A 23,689-nucleotide genomic window follows, 5' to 3' on the forward strand; every position below is an offset into this window, starting at 1 on the left:
CGATCCTTACTCAGTGCTTTTGTACCTCGGATGAAGCCGACGAGAGGAGAGCTGGCGTCTGGCCAGCAAGCCGACGAAAGATGAGAAACAGCTCGGATGTCTCCGTGGATTGCACAGCTGTGAAAAGAGATGAAGAAGGGATATGCAGCTATTTACCCAGCTGTGGGGGGAGGATGAAGAAGAAAAAGAGGAGGAAGAAGAACGAGGAAGGCGAGACGACCAAGTTGGATCAACTTAAGCCAAGGCGTCCAAAGCTCTCGGCATGGCGGGGTATCACGAACAAGAGGCGAGCAGCTGGCTGATCCTTATACTCAATCAATCAATCACTGACGGTGACCGGGTGGTGCAAAGGTGCCACCAACCGGTGATGAGACCATCCCTTGCATTGACCCTCCCCCAGGGCTTGATGCTGGCGATCATCCTGGGGGAGGGAACGGTTGGCTGTTAGTCTCACTCACTCAGACACTCACACTTTCACTCCTGCCTGGATGCAGCTGGAATGCGAACCCATATCTTCTTCACCAATCGAGGTGGAGCTGCGTACGCAGGATGCAGTAGATCGGCTGCTTAATTATGCTCGACGTGAGGTGTTTGTTCCTTCAATCACGGCCGAAGCTGTCATGGTCACGTTCTCTCTCTCTCCTCTTTCCCCCTTCAGCTCCTCCTTCTCCTTACTAGCGGTCAACAAGGTATGTCTGTCTTATTATCACTGCTGGCACTAGTTGGGCACACGATGGTAGCAAAGTGCAGAAATCAAGAATCCAACCCAACAGAAGAAAGCAGAAAAAGCAAAAATAAAAACAAAGCAATGCACTCCCATGCCTAACTGCCAAATCACTCAATGTACCATGCTTTGAAAGGACCTGTCCCTACATGACCTGAACTCCCCAACCCCAAAGAAACTACCAGTAACGATGAGAAAAAAATAACGCACAAGAAAAGACAATCCACCCAAAGATAACACACCTCAACCTCCATCATCAACCCTTGGACTTCTTCTGCCTCTTCTTCTCGCCACCCTTGTTAGTCCCCCGGCGCGCAGCCATAGCTTCAAAGGCCTCCTCAGGAGGACTAGACGCCCGCTTCTTCCTGGGAGGCAGAGCTTTACCCTTACCGTCCACATTATACTTATCCTCCAGTTGATTGCAGAGGATGTCAAGGCGGGAAAGCTGCCGCTGTTTGATCATCGCAGCCAGGTCACCCACGTCGCCGGAGCCACCACCAGCACTCTTCTTCTTGCCCCCCTTGTTCTTCCTACCCGTCTTAGACTTGGACTCCTCAATCTCCTTGCCCAATTGTTCCGCCTCCTTCGCTTCCTTCTGTGCCCGCTTCAATCGCAACTGGCGCTTCTTGGCCGGCTCCTCCACATATTTCCTGTATTCCTTGGCCCTCCCACCCGCAATAGCCGTGTCAATGATGGCACGGAATCGCTCATCATCATCAATGACATTACTCAGCATCACGGAGTCGTAAACTTTATCCAAATCGCCCCGATGGAGATCATAGGCGTGCAGTACATCGTTGACCTCCTCCTCAGACCCCTGGTATTCCTGCTTGAGCTTGTCGATCGCGTCGACGTTGATGGCTGTAGCGAACTGCTCCCGGTAGAATTCCATCCAGTCGAAACCATCTTCTAGCAAGGCTTCCTCGGTGCTACCGGTGCGATCGAATATCTCTCGGCGACGTTCATCGGAGAGGACGGCGTAAGCGTAGGCGATCTGTTGGAACTTGGTGTTTGCTTCTTCTTTCTTACTCGGGGGTGCCTTGTCTGTTTGCCTGCTGGTTAGACTGTCCGTCTATTACACACGAGTGATAGATAGATAAGAAAGAGGTACGCACCAGGATGATGCTTCAATGCCTTCTTCTTATAGGCAGACCTAATCTCATCCTGAGTCGCATCGCCCTCAACGCCGAGGAGCTCATACAGGTCAAGGTCGACAGGACCTAGTTCTTCTTCGGGAATCGGTTCACCATTTTCATCTACTACGGGCTCGGGCTCGGACTCGGACTCCAGACTTTCCAAGAAGTTGTCGTCCGAGAGATCCAGATTACGAGTCCGGTCTCTCACCTGCGCCATGAGACCAAAAAGTGACCAAGTATGTGATGAGAACAAGAAATAAAGGGAAAAAACAAAAAGGGTAAAGGGAAGGATGTGTGCTGAGAATCTAGACAAAACACGAAAGTTGATGTAAAGTAGGTAGCAGACTATAACTAACACCTCGGCCGTGAATCTCTCGCGTTGCAATTAAACCAAACCAGACAAACAGCCCAAAGACGCGCGGGACGCGAAACCTCTTTGCTTTCCTAATCAAGTTTAGCCAGCCAGCCATCAATCAATATCAGATAAATTAGACTACGGAGATAGAATCTATGCGGTCATAACCCCTCACACTATCACTTATTCCCCTCTCGACACACTACACCCAACCTACAATTCACAACCCCCGATACAACCACACAACCACCAAGATGACCACCACCACAGACCCAAATACTACCAAAAATGGCATCCCCAGCACCCCCCACCTAACCTACATGACCCAATGCCTCCAGCTAGCCCGCAAAGCCCCCGCCCTCCCAACCAACTTCCGGGTCGGCGCGCTCCTCCTCAGCCGCAGCACCACAGACACCACACCGACCTACGCCTCCGACACGCTCCTCTCGACAGGCTACACAATGGAACTCGCCGGCAACACGCACGCCGAACAATGCTGCCTCTCCAACTACGCCTCGGTGCACGGCGTACCTGATGATCAAGTACACACCGTCCTTCCGCACGCCAACGACCCGGAACGAAAACTAGTCATGTACGTGACCATGGAGCCCTGCGGGAAAAGACTTTCGGGCAATGCGCCGTGCGTGGAGCGGATCATCAACACCAGACAGGGCGGGAAGGGGACTGGGATCCAGAAGGTGTATTTCGGGGTGAAGGAGCCTGGGACGTTTGTGGGGGAGTCGGAGGGGGTGAGGAGGTTGGAGGAGGCTGGCGTGGAGTGGGAGGTTGTGCCGGGGTTGGAGAAGGAGATTTTGGAGGTTGCGGTTGAGGGACATGAGGAAGGGAAGAAGGAGGAGGAGGTGAAGAGGGCGTTGGAGGGGTTGAGGACGGATGTTGAGAAGGTTAGTGAGGAGGAGAGGAGGAGGCAGGAGAGACAGCCGAGGAATCCGAAGAAGAGGATGATGGAGGGGGAGATGATGATGTAGGTAGTTCTCTTTCTTTTTAATTATTTGTACAGTAGGTTTGATGTATTGGGGTGGGAAGGATGTGAGTTGGGTTGGGTTGATGCCGCTGGCGGTATCATTGTCTTGAGTTTACATGTTTACAGTGGGTGAAGTTTAGAATGTATGGTTCTACGCATTAGGAATGACGTGTACATGGCTAGCTTCAATTGTGATTTCTGAAAGAGTCTTTGTTCCTTATACTGAAATCTAAGTGTGGAATGCAGCTCGGATATAATGGAGTATCATTGACATGCTGGACATGCTCCTGTCCTTGAATCGCAACTCCCTCGCATTGCGCATGGCACGAGGTAGTAGATCGGTATTATTGTGTCTAATGTACCTGTCTAAGCTTTCTTCAGAGGACCACCGCTTGTTCTGGAAATCCAGGTATCAGAGATAGCATCCGAACTGCTATCCCATATCGTCCACTCTTGCGGTGGTGCGCGGATGGATTATGCCCTCCATGATTCTATTCTATCCACAGCTGAGGCAATATTTCAATCATTCGGCGACCAACTGATCAGCCCACCTGGACGCCCTCAAGACCCTCAAGGACCTCTTCGCCAACACCTCCCTTTTGCAAGACCAGCTTGAGCATCTTTGCAATTGTACGCCGCTTGACACCGCCCCGTCGGGGTCTCCAAACGCCCGCAACTTCTTCGCCAGTAGACGGGTCCGTCATGGCAGCCTCTTCCGCAGCCGCCGTGGAGCCCAGAGTCGCCACGTTCTCCGAGTTCGACACACCCGGCTGCGTCAGCCGAGACGGAGGGTCAACTGTGCGAATGGAAAGAAGTTTCAGGCCATCTGAGTCACTATCCTGGGTGACAGAAACAGCCAGAACAGTATCCGCGACAGTGATTTCCTCTCTGTTCGGATCAAAGATAACATTATCACCCACAGAAATGACGAGCAGTGTCACGGGAGGCCGGACCTGCCGTGTCGAAGACAGACGAGACTCCGACTGCGAGCGGGGGTATAAATATTCAGCAGCATTCCAATCATCATCAAAAAACGGATCTTCCTCTCCCTTCGACTTGAGCTTAGGCAGCTTCGTCGACAGAAGCGCCAAATGAGTCGTCAAAGACAGCAAAGGCAGCGGATACGACAAAGGCTGCGACAGCAGCAAAACCTGCACGAACACCATTAGCACCTCTCACCATCTTCCACAGTAGAAAATGAATCAGAATCACTCACATCAATATACAACCTCCAATGCCACCTCTTATTAATAACCAACCTCCCCTTCAACCCCCCAGCCATCTCCGCATCCCCATCACCACCACCGCCAGCGACTGACTCCACGAGCGGCTCGCGCATCATCTCGGACAAGAAAACCGGCAAGGCATCATCATCGCGAAACCCAGGAATCTCAATAGACATCTGCACCCACGATCCATGACCATGACTAGATGCTTGTTGGCCGCCCTCGCCACCTTCATTATCGACATAATCTTCTTTCTGCGTTTGCTGTTGTGAGAGATTCAGCGCCTCGGCCGCAACAACGGTCTTTTCCACCTCCGCTTTCACTCCCACGATGGCCTGTGTGCCGTCGGCGAACCCGACGCGCGCGCTACCATTAGTTCCCGGGAGAATGTCCGTTTCTGCAGTCAATGGGCGGAATTGTGTGGGTGAGCGGCCATCGGGGCGGATGGGACCGTCCGGGAGAGACAGTGATGTGTAGAGGTAGGAAAGCTCTGCTGGGGAGATAAGGGGCGTTTGGGAGGCGGAGGAGGCCTGGCGTTGGGCGGACATTTTGTGTGATTATGGACTTTTTGAGGTTTAGAGGAAGTGAGGGCGGAGATTAAGTTGGATGGTTGGTCGATTGGTAGGTAAGTAGTCTGCGACTTCTTCGCCGGGGATTGCTGCAAGTCTTGCGCGGAGTGGTGGGTAAATGTAAATGGTATGGTATGGGGTAGGCTGTCCGTAGGGATAAGGCTCCAATGGAATGCCTTCACTTGTAGGGTGCTCTATATTAAGCCACCCACGCCGATACAAAACTTCTATACAGCGTTCGCGATAAATCCAGTCTCGATGGGAACTTTTGACGTAGTGCTGCATTAGGAAATTCTGCCGGTGGGCGGGGAATGGTTGTTCCGTAACCATTGTTGTGACTACACCAGTTGCATACCACAATAGAAACCTAGAGGGCATCACCATGTTACAAGCTTACTAGTTCTACAGAATGTACTGGATCCGATGTGATAAATTATTTTCACAGACAGTTGGTCTGTTCCATTAACAGTAGATATAAACAGACGGATATCCCGTCGGGGTAAGTCCTATATTACAAGATTGTTCAAGCCCAGAACCAGCCACCAGTGCTCCTTCCCAAAAAGTAGTAAAATTGTACAATGGATGAATGGAAGTTCTTTTGTTCTTTGGAGGAAGCTTTTGACATCGCTTCCTATCCGCGCATTGAGACAGAAAGGAATGAGAGGGGGAAAGAGAAGGAATGATGAGGGAGGATCAATGCCCAGGAAATATACAGAGGTGTGAAGGGAGTTTGACAAAAGGAAATGGTCGACTGCAGGGGTCAGGGCAAGTGCGGGGAGCTGAGTATGCATGTGTAATGTGTATATATCGAAGGAATGGTAGCAGACATTGCGACTCGCGCGATTGGTATCAGAGCAAATAGATGAGCAATGTGCAGGGGATGTTAGGATATCAAGGAACGAAAGACATATATGCAAGTGGTATACCGAAAACAAGGTGCGAGGCCGACGGTATCTATAAAAGGGCCTTTGGGGTATGAAAACAGAACCAGACAAATGAAAGAAACCCGGGCTGAACCATGGCCTATACAAACATGGGTGAAAGTCAAAGCGCAGGATACATGAGAACAAAGACACAATGAAATGTTGAAAAAAGAGAAAATTGAGAAAAAGATGAAAGTAAAAAAAAAAGCTGCCAACCCTCCGTGGATAAAAGAAACAGACACCAGATCCCATACGCCTTGCTCGGTTGATTCGCCGATTCCGCGCGTAACCACCACGTTTTTGTTCTTTTTGATTAAATATGAACAAGATCTGTGAAAGATGAAGAAGAAATGAGAAGAGTTGTGCCTTCTCCAACGGCGGGAGAAGCTAACGGCAAGTTGCTGAGCCGGTCAGGAACTTGGCGGGAGCTGGCTTCGCCCAGTCACCATCTTCATATGGAGGGGTTGGCCATTGGCGACTGGTGTTTGCGTCCGTCTTCTCCTCCGCAAGGGGCAAGCGTCTGCATGGCGTTGCGTCGGAATGACCGAAGCAGACGCCATCGCACTTGGCGGATGGGGAGGGAGTAGGATAAGGACTTGGCAGTGGCCGAGAATTGTCATTACCCACGGCCGGGCGGCTGTAGTTCGACGAAACATCCGATGACACTTCGGTCTGCGCCAGACGCCTAGCAGCCTTGCTCGCTGAGTGCAAGACCTCATCCAATAGCTCGTCCTCCTCTTCGGGAGTCTCATAGCGGTGGATGGGATTGTTCGACATCTGCATTGCGCGCCTATTCCGGGTGGAGACTGGCGCTCCTGTGCCGCTGGTTGAGACAGGACTTTCTGCCATCGAGCGAATCGAGCCCTGCGGCATAGATTGGCGCTTGGTGCCTTCGATAGGGGAGGTGATTTGCACGGGAACGTTGCCAAGGGCGGCCGAGTCAAGCGAATATTTCACGGTCTGGAGCGCTTTGTCCAACTCAGAGAGATCAGAGTTCTGCTTGGACTCGTTGACGTTGACAGAGTCCAAAGCCAGAGAGGACCGATTCGACCAAGGCATGCAGCCGGCGTTGGCCTCAACATCGTCGGTGCCCGAGTTGGCCTGGTTGCGACCGGAGAGTCTGCGAGCGCGCTTGCGGAGGTGCGAGAAGAAGCTCTCCTTAGGGGTCACTGCGGAATACAAGTTTCCCCCGCCATTGAGCGCTCTCTCCGCTTCTTGCCGGTGGATATCAGCGTAGTGATTACCGTGCGAGTTGACAGAAAGCTGTCTGCCAATCTTCTTGCTCGCCTTGCTGGTATTGGCACTGTCGCCAGAGTACGCGAGAGACGAATTGGCTTGCGCTGTGACCGCATTAGAGAGAGGAGAGACTGGCCTGATCGAGGGCAGGATAGGCATTGGAGCCCCATTTGCCCAAGTGGCACGCTTACTGGCCGCCGGCTTGCTCTTCCCAGCCTGAAGGTCCGGATAAGCCACCGATTGCTTGGAGGAGTTCTCACTCTCCAACGGCGGCACCGGGCTTTCCGACCTGCCGATCAAGGACCTCCGGAACCACGACGACTTGTATGACAAGGTCGAGGATTCGCTCGCATCGCGATTGGCGGACTTGAAGCTCTTGTCCGATTGCTTCCGGCCCAGAAGGCGAGCTGTGGACGACTTGGGCCTCAATGGGTCAATGGCATCAGCGAAATACTCATGGTTGAGGGCCTGTGTTGAAGTCGGTCTATTCTTAGGATCCCACATCAAACACCACGTGACGAACTGGCTAAGAGCGGCCGGCCACTGGGGGGCCTGGAGGATGCTTTCCATGGAATGAGGTGCCATCTACGTTTCATTAGTAATCACTTCGTACCGCTGGTAGCGCAGGGTAATCTTACCTTCGGGAACGTGAATCCCAGCTTCTGGGCAAGACGCGAGCCCTCTCTCCACTCACCACCTCCGAGCTTAGCCCCTGACTTGCTGTACCAGTTACCAGGGCTTCCCATGATCTCACAAACACGCCAGACCTGGTCGACTTCGTTTCCACCAGGGAACAGTGGCTTCAGGGTAGCGATCTCGACCGCCATAGCCCCGATGGCCCACATGTCCACTGGTGCTGAGTACTCTCCTGCACGCAGGAGAACTTCAGGCGCCCGATACCATCTGGTAGAGACATAAGTCGTGTATGGGAGTTTGGAGTGAGTCTCTCTGGCGAGACCAAAGTCGGCGATCTTCACGGTGTATGTCGGGGGAGTAGAAGGAGGGGTAACGAGGTTAGAGTAACGGCTGAAAGCAGAGTCATTAGGGGCGGATGTCGAGACGAGGATGTTTTCAGGTTTGATGTCACGATGGAAGAAGTGATGGGCATGGATATGGTCGAGACCCGCCAAGATCTGGTAAAGAATGCTCTTGACATGCTTGCCATCCAGAGGCTTGTGATCGCGGGCTTTCATTAATTGATAAAGGTTGCCATCCATATACTCCATGCAGATGTGTAGTTTGCGTGAGAGGGGGTCGAGGAAGATATCGAGGGCTGGGACAAGGTGGGGATGGGGTGGCAGAGATCGGAGGAAGATGACTTCACGGAGTTCGAGGCAGGGGGCCAATGAATCAAAGGTCTTCTTCATCGTCTTGATGGCAACCTAGGAACAGGAATCAGCAACCCAGCACACAAAGAGTCAACCGGCCGCGCGATAACATACCATAGTCCCCCTCCGTGCAACATTGGAACCAGCAGTCCGTACACGTGCGACTGCCACGCTACCAAAGCTGCCATCACCCACTTCCTTGAGGACCTCGAACCTGTCTTCGAGGCTGGCGACTGAAGTGGGCGCCGCGGCCCGTGATACGGAGTGGTGGTCGTAGCAGACAGTCATTGTGTCTCTCGTTCTCCCTTCTCTTCTCTGCCAGCAGAAAATCCAAGAGAACTTTTGCGGCGTTGATGGGCCTGATATAGGAGATAAGGAATGTGTAGAGGAAGTACGCGGGTCTTCCAGTTGAGTGTCGGGGAATGTCGATGGATAGGATCAGGTGCGCATCATTCGCAGTCAGGCAATGTGGTATCCACGGGGAGTGTGGTGGTACTTTCCCATGGGTAGATGGGCAAGGTGCAGGATGCGATAAGGATTAGGTGCAGAAGAGAGATTCGGTACGAGATTGGGACCCAGAGAAGAGGGGAAAGGGGTAGTCATGTAGTTCTCAGGGAAGAAGCGAAGGTGGAGGAGAGGGAAGATCTGGAAACCAGATGGAAGACCCAGAGGATTGGACGTGATCACTGTAGTGATAGGAGCGGATCCGGATGGGTGGACACAAACTAAACGAAAGGATGATCGGAGGCCGCCTTGGACACTGAACAGAGAGGGGAGGGGGTTGGTGGGAGGGAGGAGGGAAACAGAGGGAAATGGGAATAGACTGAAGCCCCTGACGCGGTGACAGCTTTAGCCTTTACCAGCTCCAAGACGAAGAGGAGAAGTTGGGTCCGGGCCGTGGGGACTGAAGAGGCGGTCGACGACGAAGCGGGTTTGGTGAAAAAGGCGATGGTGCAGATCCGAAATAAAATAATAATAATTATAAAAATAATAATAATTATTATGCTCCAAAGGAACCAAAATGATGCAGGTGGGTTTTTTTTATTGAGGGGTTAAAAAAGGTCTGAACCGGAGGGACGGCCAGTGGATGGATGACATGGACCAAAAGGTCGAATTGTTTTTTCCCTTGGGACGAAGAATTGACGGCAGATGCACGACAGAGAGAGAGAGAATGTGATGATCATGCAGAGCTCTGTTGTGCTTCTCCATTCGAGGTTGGGGGAACCAACGAAGGGGGAGGGGGGGAGAATGGGAATGGGTGGCAGAAAAGAAGGCAACAAATTGAGGTGCTAATATGAGTTGCCGGACGGTGACGCGAGTGGTCCAGCGAGTCCAGCGAGAGAGAGCAGGGCGACGCGAAAGAAAGGCCGGAGAAGCAAGCCTAGAGAGGCAAGATTCATTACCTATTCAAACAAGACAGTTACTTCACCTCTAACTACTTTTCTACTAAACCCAAGCTACCAAGCGCCTAGTAATATTAACCCTCCCTGGCCATTCGCTCCAGTCTCCGTATTAGCCCGGCCAGTAAGGTGTCCGCGCGAAATCGGACTCCGTAATCGTCCTTCGAAAAAGAAGAGTCATTCATACCGACTGAATTCGTATTATTACTAGCTACTAATAATAAGACCCATGAATAATGTGGTCTCAACGCCATACCATGCTGCGTTTAGCGGACTTTTCCTCCACCGGGCTTAGTCCAGTCCCGACACTTGGTCACTGAGAGAGGAATGGTCGGGGAACGGAGACCCACTCCTTTCCACCCAAGGAATCCGAAAAGGAGGTTCAGGGAGGTTCCCAACTTACCATACACGGGTGGCCCAAGGGGGAAAGAAACCCTCGAAGGCGGCAACTGGCGGTTCCTGTTTTCTGGTACGTTGCCGAAAAGGTCAAGACGAAAACATGGAAAAGCACAACAATCAACAACACTTCCCCGCGGCTAGATGGAGAAATCTTGGGACAACGATGGTTTGGGAACATGCTTGCGGAGTCCATACATTAACTAGTGATGAAGAATCACCCAGTTCTGAAGTTTACACCTGTGGTGGGAGGAGGAGGAGAAAGGAATAGATCCGTCCTTCTATCGAAATCCTCCAACTCAAAGAAGGAAAGAGACGAAAATGAAAATGAAGAAAAAGAAAAAAGAAGGTGATTACTTTTTTCTTCCCCTCAGATTGACTGTTCGTTAGGTCGGTTTCGGGGTTTACGGTTTGTTTGTTTTGGAGAGTCCCCGGTCCACGAAGAATGTCGTAAATTACCGTATACCTATTACCGACATTTCTGACGGCAAGTCCCAGGATTCCCACGTATGATCCCCAAGCCTTTTAGTCGTGTATAGCTGGCTAGACACCTGAAGCAGATTACTTTGCATAGGGCAGCATATTTGCCCATGAAGCGAGTTTCCTTATGTTCAGTTTGGAGTATTGGACACCGCAATCTTGATCAAGACAGTAGTAGTGTTTCCATCCAATCGTCTCTGTCCAGATGCATCTTCCGAGGTACTTTACTTGTGTTGACTAGGTGATGATAGTGATTCACAGTGTCCCCATCTAGACAGAGACTACTACAGACCAGTCGTGTCATCTCTTTACATTACATCTGGATCGGGACACACCCCCGATCCTTCCTGAGAGTTGTCATACTTAACTATATCGAAATTATGTGGCGCAACTGTCGTCGTTTGAGCCCATGCCGGGGCAAATGAGATTCATCGCGAGTTGAAAGGATCTAACAAAGTTCAGGTCTAAGATGAGGTGTAGAAAACAGTTTAGACTGTCCAAAAATCCCGTCTTGGAGACTTGGGATGGAGAAGAAGCACACTTTCAAAGAAGATTGAAATGAAAAACGGCCTGGGAAGGAACCTTAGGTACTTCATGCGACCAGTCATCATCACACGTCGCTTTGAAGACTCTGGACTCTGGCGAGGTCCAGCCTTAATCGACTCCACTTGGTCTCCGCCTCTAGTAATCGTTAGACGGGCACTAGCAAGGTTGGCCAGGGGTTGGGCCGCGTCTCTCTTGCTTCAACCTGGGTTGCAAACCTTTTTTCACTTTTCAGAGTGATGCGACTGCTCGGCCATCCCACTCAGGGTCTCGGATAATCATGACACTCTAGACTCTCCTGCAAATGTGACAGGTAGTGCCTCCCTACACCCCTAAGCCATGATGGTTGTACGGGACTTTTGCCTCGTATGATTAATCCATCATTCAGGGGTTGCATGTGATACCCGCATTACCTCATTTACAGCACCACCAGATAATAACTATGGGGTGAAAGGAAAAGTTAAGAAAAGAAATGGAAAGAAAAAAAAATGCGAGCTGCAATGAAACCCAGATTTGAGTTGAGATTACGGCGCATTATCCTTACCGATACTATGAGAGTGTAAAATAGCTTGCCAGCCGAGTAAAATCATAACTAGTTAATGCCTGTTTTGGGGCATGTTAGTCTACTAGTTAAGTAAGTAGCTCTGACTGCTGACTTCCGAATTAGATAAATAGAGGTCAGCCGAGGATCCACAGGACAAGAAAAAAGAAGATAGATAGTATACAGACTGTGGGCAATTTTACAGTTCATGCACGTTGTTATCTGGATCCATTATTATTGATAGTTCATCTGTTGTCTTTGAACAATGGATCCAGCCAACAGTGGCTGGACATGTATCCATCTCCCCGTACATCCGTCGCCTGCCTGCCCCCTCCCCCTCTTTTATGCTTAGCTGGCTGACCGCCAGCATGGCAACACTTACAGTAATACCCACAGGCTGCAACGACTGATCTTCAAATCGAGCCTGGAAACTGTTTATCCATCTGCCGGTACTACATCGATAGAGATGTGGCTTGCATGTCTACCCCTCCGGGTATGCTGGTCCCGTCTTTCCTGGGTAATCTACATGTGTAACACTTTTCCGAGTGTTGAAACGGTAAGGATTGCTCGGTCAAAAAGTTGATATATTAATCACCAGCGGGAGATGGCCGAAGTCGAAGCGTCGCTGTTTCATCAGTGTTATTGGTGCTTCAGCTGACAGAGAGGATGACAAGAAAAAAAAAGGAAAGAAGAAAGAGAAAAAAAAAAAAAGGCTTCGTAGTGTAAGAAAGTACTACTCCTCGGAAAAAGGATGAATAACAGTAAGACGTCGTACTACCACCATGTCCGAGGAAAGGCAGGATGCCTTGTTCCAATCATCCATCCACAGAGGTCTCCGCAACCCGTGCTTGACGTCTACAAGGTTCAAGACAATTCCTGATGCTCTCAGAAAATAGCTCAGCTCCATGGCAATCAATACATATGGGACCTTTTGGAGTATGTTTCTGATGTTTACGCGTAGTTGCCACATTCTGGAGCTGAGTTTGTCTCGAACTATCGGGTCAGTATGGAGATGTCTTCGGAGTACCATGGACCGCATACTCCGTGCGCTGGATCAAGTGGAAGCTTTCAATTATCCAAGCCATTAGATTCCCCAAGGATTTGCATCTCACTTAGAGCGCTCTATTCCACTGAGGGGCTACCCCATAGGGATAGAGGGCGATGTTCACAGTATCTACTTACTTACGAACTGATGCATACAGTATGTGCATGCCTGGCTGATGCTGGATCCTTCTGGATGTATAGATTTCTCATACATCAAGCGAAGATGATCAGCTGTAGCTAAGCCTGTGCATCTGCGAGATCAGATCCTGGACACAGACGGTGCCCTGTAGAAAGTACGGGGCACATTAAGTACGTAGCATAGCCATTGCTTGTGTAGGACAGTTGTTACCACAGTTACCATTTTCCATATTTCTTTTTCCTCTTACATGCAAAGAGTTAAGTTCGCCACTGGATACACCAATTCTTGAGTCTAGGAAGTCGCATATTAGACTCATTTACCAGGCTTTTCCGTTCTACCCTTGCAATGTGGGGTGATCATAGCCGATCCCATGATAAGATGTCATCGCTGGATTCTGGCTACTTTGATGACGGGGAGGATCATCAACCCTCACAGATGGCATTAGTAGGGCGGGCTTAATCGCAATGCTGCAGTCCACTGCTCTGTACATACTCAAAGCAGCATGGGTGGTGGGCATCATTGGCGTTATCTTTTTCCATACACAGTAATGCTGTTATGCACGGAGTAGGATGTTCTTCTTGATAGGAAAAATTGAGATTCCCCCTTCTGTCACGGTGGCGGATGATGGGTCATGGACGGAAAAGCCATGTCTTGAAGGTGGTCATGTCTGGAGCCGAGACGCGTATGATCAGCTACACCGCACCTACAACCAGTGACTACAATCTACACTCGTTAAGATCCGGTTTTGATGACAGGCCATACAGATGCCAAAAAAGGGGTCTAGAGATGGATTGGTCACCGCTTGTGTCACTTGACCGGTGACAGGCTTCAATAAACCACTCGGTGGGAACGGCGAGGAATGGAGACAGTCAGTCACCGTCTTTTTGAGGCCCATAGTATCCTCCTTCCCCTCTTCTTTGGCGTTCTTCTCAGTTCTTCTTCTCCATTCATGGGATGATGAGAGGAGGGGGAATGGATGCTTGTTCCGGGGGGAAAAGAAGAAAACATTGAGGGGTTTGAATACATACTCTGTGCAGTGTACACAGTAAATGAGGACTGTGCGATGCTGGTGGGCCAACCAACCACTTTGAGAAAATCACGACTCGTAATTTTGCCGGCATGACATCTGCCTGCTCCCCCCATGAATTGCCTTTGCTCTTCTTGTCACGGACTGGAGAGAGTCTCTTTAGTTCCTACCGCTACCTGGGCTACGCGACTTTTGTTTATTTATCTCTCCTCTGTTTTGATGTTTCCTTCGGTGGCATCAGGCCATTTGGGCTGTTTACTTACATAATCATGTTTTACGTTCCTTCAATATGACGACTACCACTTCCACAACATCGCGGCTGTTCTTCCAATAGAAAGAAGGCTACCCGACATTAGTACGACAGACTGACAGCAAGAACGACCACAACAGAGACAAGAAAAAGTTTGCGTGGGATTTGAGAAGGGGGGGAAAGCCAATGATTGCAATTTCTTGGAAAGTTTCGGGCACCAGCGCAGAAAGGGAAGGGTGGGTGACTGGTACCGGAGTCTTAGACGACCGGCTGATGGGCCCTCCACCCCCCAAAACGGATAGATCAGAGGTCGGAAGATGTGGTTCTCATGGAACCAACGGGTTTAGTTCGACCGCCGGCCGTCTGAGTTACCAGCCAAGGGTGATTGGGAGGACCCAACAGTGGAGTTTTCCTCTCTGAATGAGTGGACATTAGCCAGTTCGCATGCGGATACCGTGGACCTGCTGATTGCGCCGGGGCAGTCGGGGAATGCGGATCCCCACTCCGCGTGAGGCCCGTCCCCGCTACCCGACAGACCCGGCTATGGATCTAGTTCTCTAGTCAGCCAGTAGTCGTTGCGTCCGGCGAGATGGTGAGGTTGACGATGGAGTCCCCAAACGGATCCGTAACCAAACAATTGAACAAATGGATCTCCTGGGTGTCTCGCGGCCCAGTTGACCTATCTCGCTAGCAGCTCCGCCGCTCCTTAGGGATCTCTTAGCCATGCTACTATGGCAGTAGCTTTCGAAGCCGGCTCATTCCAAGAGCGTTCCAGAAGGATGAAGGACGGTCATGGAAACGACGAAGAAGGAGATCAGGAGACGATAATCTCGCAATTTCCTCGTCTAGGCAAAGAAGCTCATCGTATCGAGCGGCACCCCCTTCGGCTTCGCGCTTGAAGTTGACCGTTGGGACGGAATAACTATGGGTATTGGGTAATAATATTGAGAGTGGCTCTCTATCTACGGAGCGCCATGGAGGATCAACAAAGAATTCCCTGCAGGCAAAGCCGACTAAAGACCTTCTGGAACGCCACTAAGGATTCCAGATTATTAATTCGCAGTGCCCCGGTCTATGACTTTCTTTCGGGGGTGATCAAAAGTACTTGCTACGAGCTTAGGCAGGTACAGGATGTGCTTGCATCAGGATGTGCGTTCTCCAGATGGATACCTCTGCTCAGTTTCTGCTCTTACCTACATGGGTGCCACTCTTCCAGTGGGTGCTCTGTGTTCACTCGACTGTGTACAGACCCTCCTGTTGATCAGTCCCATCTAGCAAAGACAATTTCCATCGTGGCTGGCCAATCGTGATGTGAATCAGGCTTGTCTTGACCTTGACCCTGCTGGTTTAGTCGGCTGGACTTGCAGTAGTCTCGGGGCGTCTGCATTCCCGCATGCCAGATCTACCTACCCTTTTTCCCTCATTGCCAGCTCCCAATTTTGGAATTTCTCCGACTTGGTGTGCGGGCGACTGTAGATCGATGAGAACCCTACTAGAATATCGAAGTATTGTGTACGGAGTAGAATGTCCGATCAGGATGTAATTTCGCTTCGTGAATGATGCATCTCAGTCGGCCTATAGAGAGACGGGGTAGGCAAGTATACCAGCGCCATTGACTGACTTTTCAGTTCACTTTGATGAAGAGTTCATAGTTCCTTTTCTTCCCCTCATCTTGGACATCCGTGCAGTCAGTGTATGCTACGTCATTCTGCCCATCTTCGACTTCACATCCAGTTAACACACTTCCTAGTAATCCGTGATTCAACGATACTTTCAGCTATGCCAGGTAGCCAGGTTGCCAAAAGTGTAGTCATGACAGCTGCCTACGGGGCTAACAAAAAACAAGCCACCAGCCACATGAAAACGAGCTCACGAGAACCAAGACATGCGTTTGACCCCGGAAACGAATCGTTTGCAAGACATTGCATCTCAGACCAGAGTTTGCGCTATCTGTATGACACAGTCGATGAGAAACACAGCCTCTGAGGGGCAGATGCGTGTTTTTGACCAGCCCAACTTGGATAATAAATGACAGTTTCAGTGCAAAATAAGAGAGAAACATGGCGTTTGCCGTACTCAACAATACCATCAGGTTCCCGTGTAGTCTGACAAGGTATTGACTTCCCTCTCCGCAACGGAACTTACCACTTAAGCTTCAGGATGTTGTCTGTCTACAAACCCACGATTAGTAACTTCTCCTTCACAAGATTTCTCGCGTCACTAACTGGTGGCGCACGCCTAGATGCTTCTTTGAATATCTTCGCAGGCAGTTTTTCTCTGTCTACATTCACCGCTCCCTAACACTGTTCACTGGAGCTTACGTTGCCTGGGCAGGATGCCATAGTGATAGGTACTTCTGCTAAGGAGCCTATAAAGAAGTCTGGAAACTGTTTCCCCTATACTCTCCTCCTTTCCATCTCGCGTCGTCGACTTCCCGGCTGGTATCTAGCTGATCTGAGGCAACATCCCCCCGCTCTACTGATCGGTCGTCCTCCTCGGAGATAGCTTTCACTATGCCATCAAGACGGGCCACTGTGGTTCCAAGCGCCTTTGCTGGTGGCTATAGCCAGGCAGTCAGAAATCGGTCAGTTGTCTGCTGGATACGCTTCACATCGGTCTGACTGACCAGAGTATAGGCTTGACAAGGTTGTTTTTCCGGACAGGTATGTCTACTTCACTCTTTGATACACGAGTATCACTCTTTTACGACTGACGCGAGATCAGAATCAAATGCGGAACATGCAAGAAGTTTCGGTACATCGGCGCTTTCTCTAACAGACAACTGGACATTCTACGCAATGCGGTGGTAGTTGAGGGAGCTGCTCCTGCTACCAGTGGACATGCCAGATGCAGACAGTGCACTGGTCCAGGCAATACTGAGTTGAAATGCGCTCAATGTGACCGTGTCAAATCCATTGATGAGTTCGCCAAGAACCAGCGACAGGAGCGTGATGCTGCCGTATGTTACCTTGGTATAATCGCGATGGGGCTCAGCGAGGCTAATCCCTGGACAGAGATGCATGAACTGCGTGCAGAAACATACGGAGACTGAACCCTTGGTAGATGAAATCAAGCAGATCACTGAGGGTGGTGATACTACTGCTAGCTCTATTACTGTTGGGAATCCCCATGATCTCTACTTCTATACCACCTGTGCTTTAGTTGCAATGTACTGACTAGCTCGAAGAGTCAGGCAGGTGGTAGCTCCTTGGCTGAGTCATTGAGACGCATCCAGATCAGCGGTGCTCACAATGAGGGCTCCATCTGCAGCGATGACCAAGACGACGATGAAGATCTCTCCACTGGCGGTGGTGTCTTTCTGGAGCCTAGACATACCGATGAGAACAGCAGCACCAACAGAGGCAAGGAAAAGGTTTTCACCGGCTACGATCCCCAGGGAAACCCACACATCATCACCCACCGAGCGGAGGCTACGCAGTCGTGCCACAGCGGTTGGTCTGTCTGGGGTGTGAAGAACAAGGCCCTTGGAAGTGAAGCTGGTCCCGCCAAGGCACCGCCGAAGAGGGAGTCCAAGTTTGCCAAAATTCCAGTAAGTGCGAAGGAACTCACATGTGTATGGAGGACCGACGTTAACGACGATTGATTCCACACACAGGGTGGACGCTTTGAAAAGCATGAAATGCCAAGCATGAGCATTCCCGAGTCCAGCGGCGCCACTATCCCTTCTGACGACGAGGAAGAATCAGAGGAGTTGGATGGCTTTCTGTGAGCAAGACTGATATTCCAGGGCAAAGGTTCAGATGTAGCGGAGATCGTACTGAGTTTGAAGGTATTGGGATTGTTGAGATGACTTGAAAAACTGTCAAAAACCATCTCAATTTCTTCTGTATTCCATTTCGGGTTACTGTCCTAATTCTTCTATTCATCTAATCAACCTTGCTTTTCTGAGATGGTGTGACAAGTGTACTTGTGGCAACCGAAACCGATGAGCGGTCACAGCTAGAGGGAGGCGCTATAGTGGCTGTATTCTCAATGTGATTGCTAACTATTCGATTGTTTGGATCCTTTGTAGTGCCAATGTACGAATCTGGACGGTTCCATGCTTCATCAACCATGGGTGAAGCGATCTTGGTTTCCAGGCTGGTGGTTCCCGCTAGGAACCAGAGTCTGCCGACCCGCTAGGTGTATAGCAGTGGATTCTTTATATAACGGGTCAGGGAAGCATTGTGGATGATTGTAGGGAGACCCGCAAAGTTGACCCCGAGCAATGGAAAGATTTTTGCTGAAAGATCTGTTGTGACTGCCATTCGCGAGCACAAATTTGACGAGAAATGGAGGTTCATTCAGTAGATGGCAGTGGGAGAAGAAGGGAAGGCAGAGTGATTCTTCCATCTCCAAAATGAGTTCCCCGCAGCCCGCCTGCCATGACGTATGCGGCCATCCAGTCATTTCCTCCCAATGAGTCTGTCTGTCTACCGTCTAGACAACTACGTTAACTTAACCTTTCTCTTTTTCTCTAGCTGTCATCTGCTCTTTTCTTCTTTGTCTTTCGATCTTCTGTTTCTTTCTGCATCAAACACGCGACGACCCACTCCAGCTGTCAATCCTCTGCTCTAATCCCTTGCTGTTGGCAGACCCAGCCCACTTCGCTACACATTCGCTGTATCCCGTTGGTTTCACCATCCGTCGCCCCTCTTCCTGCCCCGTCTTTATTTTTCTACTCCTTTCCCTCTGTCCTTGTGAAGACCACTCCATCCGTTGCCACACGATTGTCGCACCTCTGCTTCCAGTTGTTCCAATATTTTCTGGTCCTCTGGCCCTCCCTGTAGCTCTCTTCCCCATCAGCTCGATACCTCATCCACAAGGCCAGCTCTGGTGATTACTTTGCGCTCGTGATCACGCAGGGCAAACATCACTGATTCGGCGTCGTGCGCCCAGCAGCGGTCGCGATGGCTTACAGCAGCTTCCCCAACAGTCCTTCTTACTCGCAGTTTGGAAGCATGAACCATGCCAATCCAAACGAAAATGGCGCATCGTCTTACACTCCTCCATACCCTTCACAATATGGGCCGGAGCAGGCGAATATGCCTCAGCCTCAAGTTCCTCCTCCCTCCGCTTCTCCGACGGGTTACTATCCGAACCCTCCCTACGAGCCAGCTCCATGGCAGCAGCAGCAGCAGCAGCAACCACCACCCCACGGGAGGATCAATGAGGCTGTGAATTCAGCCTTTCGCCAGGCTGACTCTCCGGCCTATCTGTCTCCAGAGGTGGTTTCTCAGATAACTGCGACGGTGATACAACAGTTAAAAGCGACAGGGTTGGACAATTTGCAAAGTGATCAACAGCCATCACCACCACCGCCACCGCCGCAATGGACTCATCCAACTACAGCCGCCATGTATGGTGAACCGTCTCATTCAACCGTGAGGCCGCAGAATACCCCTCCACCGCCGCCTAAGATTCCTCAGGGTAACCCGGACTACCAAGCACCTGTGCCGCCGCCTGTACATCCCAGCAGCCCTCATTTATTTCCCCGACCATCCGCGGGGCAGCCGGGTGAAAGACGTGGATCACCGGCAAGCCAGGTCAGCGACCATCATCAGAGCATGGAGTCTCGACCAAAGCCACCATCGAGGGAAGCTACAGTAACCGAAATGACGACGTTAGATAAAGTATGGGGCAAGTTCTTCGAGAACGGGAAGCCAACAGAAAAGCTCAGCATGCTATTGCGTGGCATCGCAGTTCACCTTGTAAGTGCAGTCCGCAACCGGAGAGTTCTGGAGGCTGACAAGTTGGTCTGGTAGATCGAGAATTACCCGCCAGAGAATACTCTGGTCGTAGTTCCTGAGAAGATGAAACAGTTCTATGCAGATACGAGTGTACCGTCTGATCCATACCCTTGGGAAGGTCAGTTCAATGAACCTCTGTAACAGACGTGAATGTGGCTGACCTACGACTAGATATCTTTGACGACCGTACATCCCAGATCTCGAGGATGTTGCGAAGACTTGAAGTGGAACACCATCTTGTGCAGCATAAACTTCATGAGAGGCCTGACATCCCGGGCCTGACTCCCCGTGGCTTTGCGCGATGGGCAACTCTAATGATCCAGGCCCATCCTGAAAAAGAGTACGAGCGCTTCCAGAAGGCGTTGTTGAACATGCCCATCAACAATCCCGACAAAAGGAGTGAGAGGCTACCCAAGGAGTTCTCAAGGCGCCTGTTCCCTGATGCCCCAGACCTATCTTTGAGAGAAGAGATTGATCAGAAAATCATGGAATTCTGCAACGTCGACTTGCCGCCAATCACCGAGGACGAACTGAAGAAGGTTGCCGCACAGCGTCACAAGAAATCCGCGCACAAGGCATCTGTGAGCTCTGTTGACTCGACCCCTTCGATGGGAGAGCGTGAGCGTCAGCCTTACCACAGTACATCATCTTCTGCCATCGTTGATGATGAAGACAAAGAGGTGCCATCGCGGCCTATTGAACGCGAAAGAAAGCCCTACACTGCGCAGCCTGGAGGTGGTAGAGTGTACGAGGAGCCCAAAGCACCCAGCCATCGTCATGCAAACTCGATGTCCGCAGGATCTGGCTCTAAAGATGGCCCGATCGAGATCGGACCCCGAATGTCGGAGACGTACCTCCACACCGGAACTTCGCAGCGTCCCACGACCACGTTCGGCCGATCACGAAGTCCTTCACGGGGGGCCCATCCAGGTGGCGACTACAGACACTCCGAGAGCGACCTCTTAGGACATGGTAGTAGCTCTCGATACGGAGGGGTGTCTGACAATGACTACTATTATCCCCCAACTACGTCTGCCCTCCCAGGAGACATCGACGACAGTCGCAGATACCATGATCTCGACCCCGACCATGGCGATAGGAGACTATATGACGCCCTTCGGGCCCGAGACAGCGAACGAGAAAAGAGCAAACGCAGCAGCTGGGCCGGCGACGAGGATTACTATCGCGGGGCCACGGGCTACGACTATAAAACGTATGCGTATAGGTGATATTGATATGCTGACCGTGTTTATCCATTGAGAATGATTGTTCTCGGGGCGCTTTCGTTGTATGAAAAGAGATATCCGTCTATGAGTATGAAGTTATGACTTATGATAGCGCTTCATTATTATTCTTGGTTTCTGTTTCAATTGCGTTGTGTCTTATGTTTAGCCACCCATGTCTTCGTTTCAGTCCTTTCCCTTCATGTGTACCACGAACTTTACCAGTACCAGAACTTTGGCTCCTTGTCCTTCCTTCTATGACATGTATGATATTAATAATACTACCCTTTCGGGAATCGAACATTACCTACCCCCAGCTTCATCACTAGACTGTATCCCCTCTACCCTCAACAGTTGGATTTCCCTCATAACCCTCTCCCCCTCAACCCTACAAACCTCCGCCTCCCTCTCCCTCCCCTTCTCCTCCCTCTCCCAAATCTTTATAATCCTCCTCCGATCCCTCTCCTCCTTCTCCTCCCGTCTCCGTCTCTTCCTCCGATCCCTCACCCTCTCCTCCTCTGCCTCCCCATTTATCTCCGCATCCTCCATCTCTCCCCGTAACCTCTCCATCTCCTCCCTCCCCAACCGCCACGGCACATCCAACACCTCCACCAAACACCGCGACCTCTGATCCAGGAACCGCATTTCAGCGTTCGTGTCCCGCACCGGAAATACCCGCTCGAGCTGTAGCTGGTTCACACCTCGGAATGTGATGATGGTTCCCTTGAGGTGCGCGAGGGTCCCCGGCGTGTAGGGCGTTATGTCGAGTGGGGCGCTGGTTGTGGGGGAGATGTGTGGTGTTGTTGATATGGGTGGTTGTATAGAGGTGGTACTGACGGCAGGGGCAGTGACAGGGGCTGCTTTCTGAACGACGACGTCGAGAGTTGCACCGCTACTGTCGTCGAGGGTGAGGATCGTGAGGGTGGGCAGATCGGTTCGGGAGATTATTAGGCCCAGGAGGGAGATGTATCGGATGGGGTGGTTTTTGTAGAAGTAGACTTTTGGGTCTGTAGGGTTTCAGAGGGAGTTGTTAGAGAGGGGGTGACTGGGGTATGTCTTGAATGAGGAGTAGCAGCATTGGATTGGATGACCGCGGAGATAGAGATATAGTATGATATATACATTGTGCTTATGATGCAACTACTTCTTCTGAAGGGATAAGGGGAGAATAGGAGTATCTTACCTGGAAACTGCGGCCGTCTTTTCAATCTCAGCACATCCACCGCGGCCATCTTCACCCAGGTGAAGTGGGTTGGGGACGCTTTGAAGCAATACGCCGGGTAGAATTCATGGTCGTCATGTTGTTCTGCTGTCGCCATGGGACTGGGTCCATTTTCATGGCTGGGTATAGGTCATTTAGCTTCGATACAATGCAATCTAGCTAGGAGAGAAATAAGAGGGTAGGATAGATAGTGTTTGTCGGTGATTGATGATGGTGAGGGGAAACCGTTCATAGCTTTGTTATCGGTCACGTGGTGGATGATGTCATGTGATTGTGAAGGGATCACTCTAACTAGTTATATCTCTATATATTCGGGTAGTTACCATGATGTTGCTATTATGTTCTCTCCAAGGATTTTCGTTTTAAATGCACCACTCTGAAGTAAATAGGATGATCATATCCTGTAGCTCATAAATAATTACATCAGCTTCAAACAGATCAACATTTCAAGGAACTAGTCTGAGAATGATACTACTGAGCAGCAATCAAACTTATCTTTAAAGAATCTATTAATTGCCATATAAGCACTATGAAGCCATAATTGCCTATACGGATGAGCATATATAAGTAAATACAGAATTCTTCTATATATGAATGAAACATCGACAGACATGACATGGCTGTTCTGCCACCCAGCCTGCATGAAAGTAATAAAAGTATTATCTTCTATACTCCTGCTATTAGAATTGAAGTGTGACTGCAATATCTCATCAGGTAAGATGATAATAACAAAAGCACTTTACCGCCGCATTTCACCAACTAGTTGGAGTCGGCTGTTTCATAGTTTACAAAGAAAGAATGAATCTAAACCATTCCAATTGCTGAGAAGAACCCCACTTCTACTGAAGTAGGCCAGGACGACTTCTGGAAGAGTTGACTTCTCCATATCTGGGAAGAAGTGGGCAGTCGAGTCATTCAAGAAAGTATAATAGATTCAATGATTATATCTGGAGATTCCAAGAGGGAGGACAGTACTTCCAATGGCTGATTGAAAGGAAATAAGGATAAGCAGTTTATAATACATTGCATTATGAAGGTTTGTTTTCTACTATCTTCTTTGATATCATTTATGTATGTCTGGCTGACAACTTGCTTCATAGTTGCTTTCACATCTAAACTAATAAGTAAGAAGTGGGCAATCGAACTATTGAGAGATTATGATAGGGTCGATGACCATATCGGGATATTCCAGAAG

The 23,689-nt window shown here is 50.3% G+C and overlaps 9 protein-coding genes across 9 annotated transcripts; 5 read left to right on the forward strand and 4 right to left on the reverse strand.

The window, feature by feature from the left end:
* The first annotated feature begins 10 nt into the window (after positions 1–10).
* ASPBRDRAFT_39018 (uncharacterized protein) lies at positions 11–814 on the forward strand. Its single transcript, XM_067624054.1, has 2 exons — positions 11–286; positions 352–814. Exons 1-2 carry the CDS (start codon positions 81–83, stop codon positions 446–448), a joined length of 303 nt encoding a protein of 100 aa, XP_067483780.1. The 5' UTR covers positions 11–80; the 3' UTR covers positions 449–814.
* A 166-nt stretch (positions 815–980) lies between these two features.
* On the reverse strand, positions 981–2,077 carry ASPBRDRAFT_115959 (DnaJ domain protein; the record flags this gene model as incomplete). The annotated part of the gene is made up of 2 exons (XM_067616942.1): positions 981–1,768; positions 1,840–2,077. 2 exons carry the CDS (start codon positions 2,075–2,077, stop codon positions 981–983), a joined length of 1,026 nt encoding a protein of 341 aa, XP_067483781.1.
* A 326-nt stretch (positions 2,078–2,403) lies between these two features.
* Positions 2,404–3,383, forward strand: ASPBRDRAFT_39020 (putative DRAP deaminase). Its single transcript, XM_067624055.1, has one exon. It carries the CDS (start codon positions 2,470–2,472, stop codon positions 3,199–3,201), a length of 732 nt encoding a protein of 243 aa, XP_067483782.1. The 5' UTR covers positions 2,404–2,469; the 3' UTR covers positions 3,202–3,383.
* Positions 3,384–3,739: 356 nt separating this feature from the next.
* Positions 3,740–4,971, reverse strand: ASPBRDRAFT_192666 (exosome non-catalytic core subunit RRP42; the record flags this gene model as incomplete). The annotated part of the gene is made up of 2 exons (XM_067620509.1): positions 3,740–4,348; positions 4,414–4,971. The coding sequence occupies 2 exons, from the start codon at positions 4,969–4,971 to the stop codon at positions 3,740–3,742; spliced, it is 1,167 nt and encodes a 388-aa protein (XP_067483783.1).
* A 1,331-nt stretch (positions 4,972–6,302) lies between these two features.
* ASPBRDRAFT_118229 (serine/threonine-protein kinase) lies at positions 6,303–8,767 on the reverse strand (the record flags this gene model as incomplete). The annotated part of the gene is made up of 3 exons (XM_067617154.1): positions 6,303–7,736; positions 7,790–8,533; positions 8,594–8,767. 3 exons carry the CDS (start codon positions 8,765–8,767, stop codon positions 6,303–6,305), a joined length of 2,352 nt encoding a protein of 783 aa, XP_067483784.1.
* A 3,130-nt stretch (positions 8,768–11,897) lies between these two features.
* On the forward strand, positions 11,898–13,032 carry ASPBRDRAFT_52124 (uncharacterized protein; the record flags this gene model as incomplete). The annotated part of the gene is made up of 5 exons (XM_067626849.1): positions 11,898–11,927; positions 12,019–12,146; positions 12,224–12,409; positions 12,438–12,561; positions 12,928–13,032. The coding sequence occupies 5 exons, from the start codon at positions 11,898–11,900 to the stop codon at positions 13,030–13,032; spliced, it is 573 nt and encodes a 190-aa protein (XP_067483785.1).
* Positions 13,033–16,812: 3,780 nt separating this feature from the next.
* Positions 16,813–18,029, forward strand: ASPBRDRAFT_26984 (uncharacterized protein; the record flags this gene model as incomplete). Its single annotated transcript, XM_067622318.1, has 6 exons — positions 16,813–16,883; positions 16,936–16,962; positions 17,024–17,258; positions 17,314–17,468; positions 17,489–17,849; positions 17,916–18,029. The coding sequence occupies 6 exons, from the start codon at positions 16,813–16,815 to the stop codon at positions 18,027–18,029; spliced, it is 963 nt and encodes a 320-aa protein (XP_067483786.1).
* A 707-nt stretch (positions 18,030–18,736) lies between these two features.
* Positions 18,737–21,278, forward strand: ASPBRDRAFT_170622 (uncharacterized protein; the record flags this gene model as incomplete). Its single annotated transcript, XM_067619690.1, has 3 exons — positions 18,737–20,010; positions 20,065–20,167; positions 20,221–21,278. The coding sequence occupies exons 1-3, from the start codon at positions 19,210–19,212 to the stop codon at positions 21,276–21,278; spliced, it is 1,962 nt and encodes a 653-aa protein (XP_067483787.1). The 5' UTR covers positions 18,737–19,209.
* A 148-nt stretch (positions 21,279–21,426) lies between these two features.
* On the reverse strand, positions 21,427–22,691 carry ASPBRDRAFT_413228 (OB-fold domain-containing protein). Its single transcript, XM_067624538.1, has 3 exons — positions 22,456–22,691; positions 21,835–22,279; positions 21,427–21,678 (listed from the first exon to the last, which is right to left on the reverse strand). The coding sequence occupies exons 1-3, from the start codon at positions 22,589–22,591 to the stop codon at positions 21,576–21,578; spliced, it is 684 nt and encodes a 227-aa protein (XP_067483788.1). The 5' UTR covers positions 22,592–22,691; the 3' UTR covers positions 21,427–21,575.
* Between the last annotated feature and the right edge of the window lie 998 nt (positions 22,692–23,689).

The sequence above is a fragment of the Aspergillus brasiliensis genome, assembly GCF_001889945.1.
Source record: "Aspergillus brasiliensis CBS 101740 unplaced genomic scaffold ASPBRscaffold_2, whole genome shotgun sequence".
NCBI classification, from domain to species: domain Eukaryota; kingdom Fungi; phylum Ascomycota; class Eurotiomycetes; order Eurotiales; family Aspergillaceae; genus Aspergillus; species Aspergillus brasiliensis.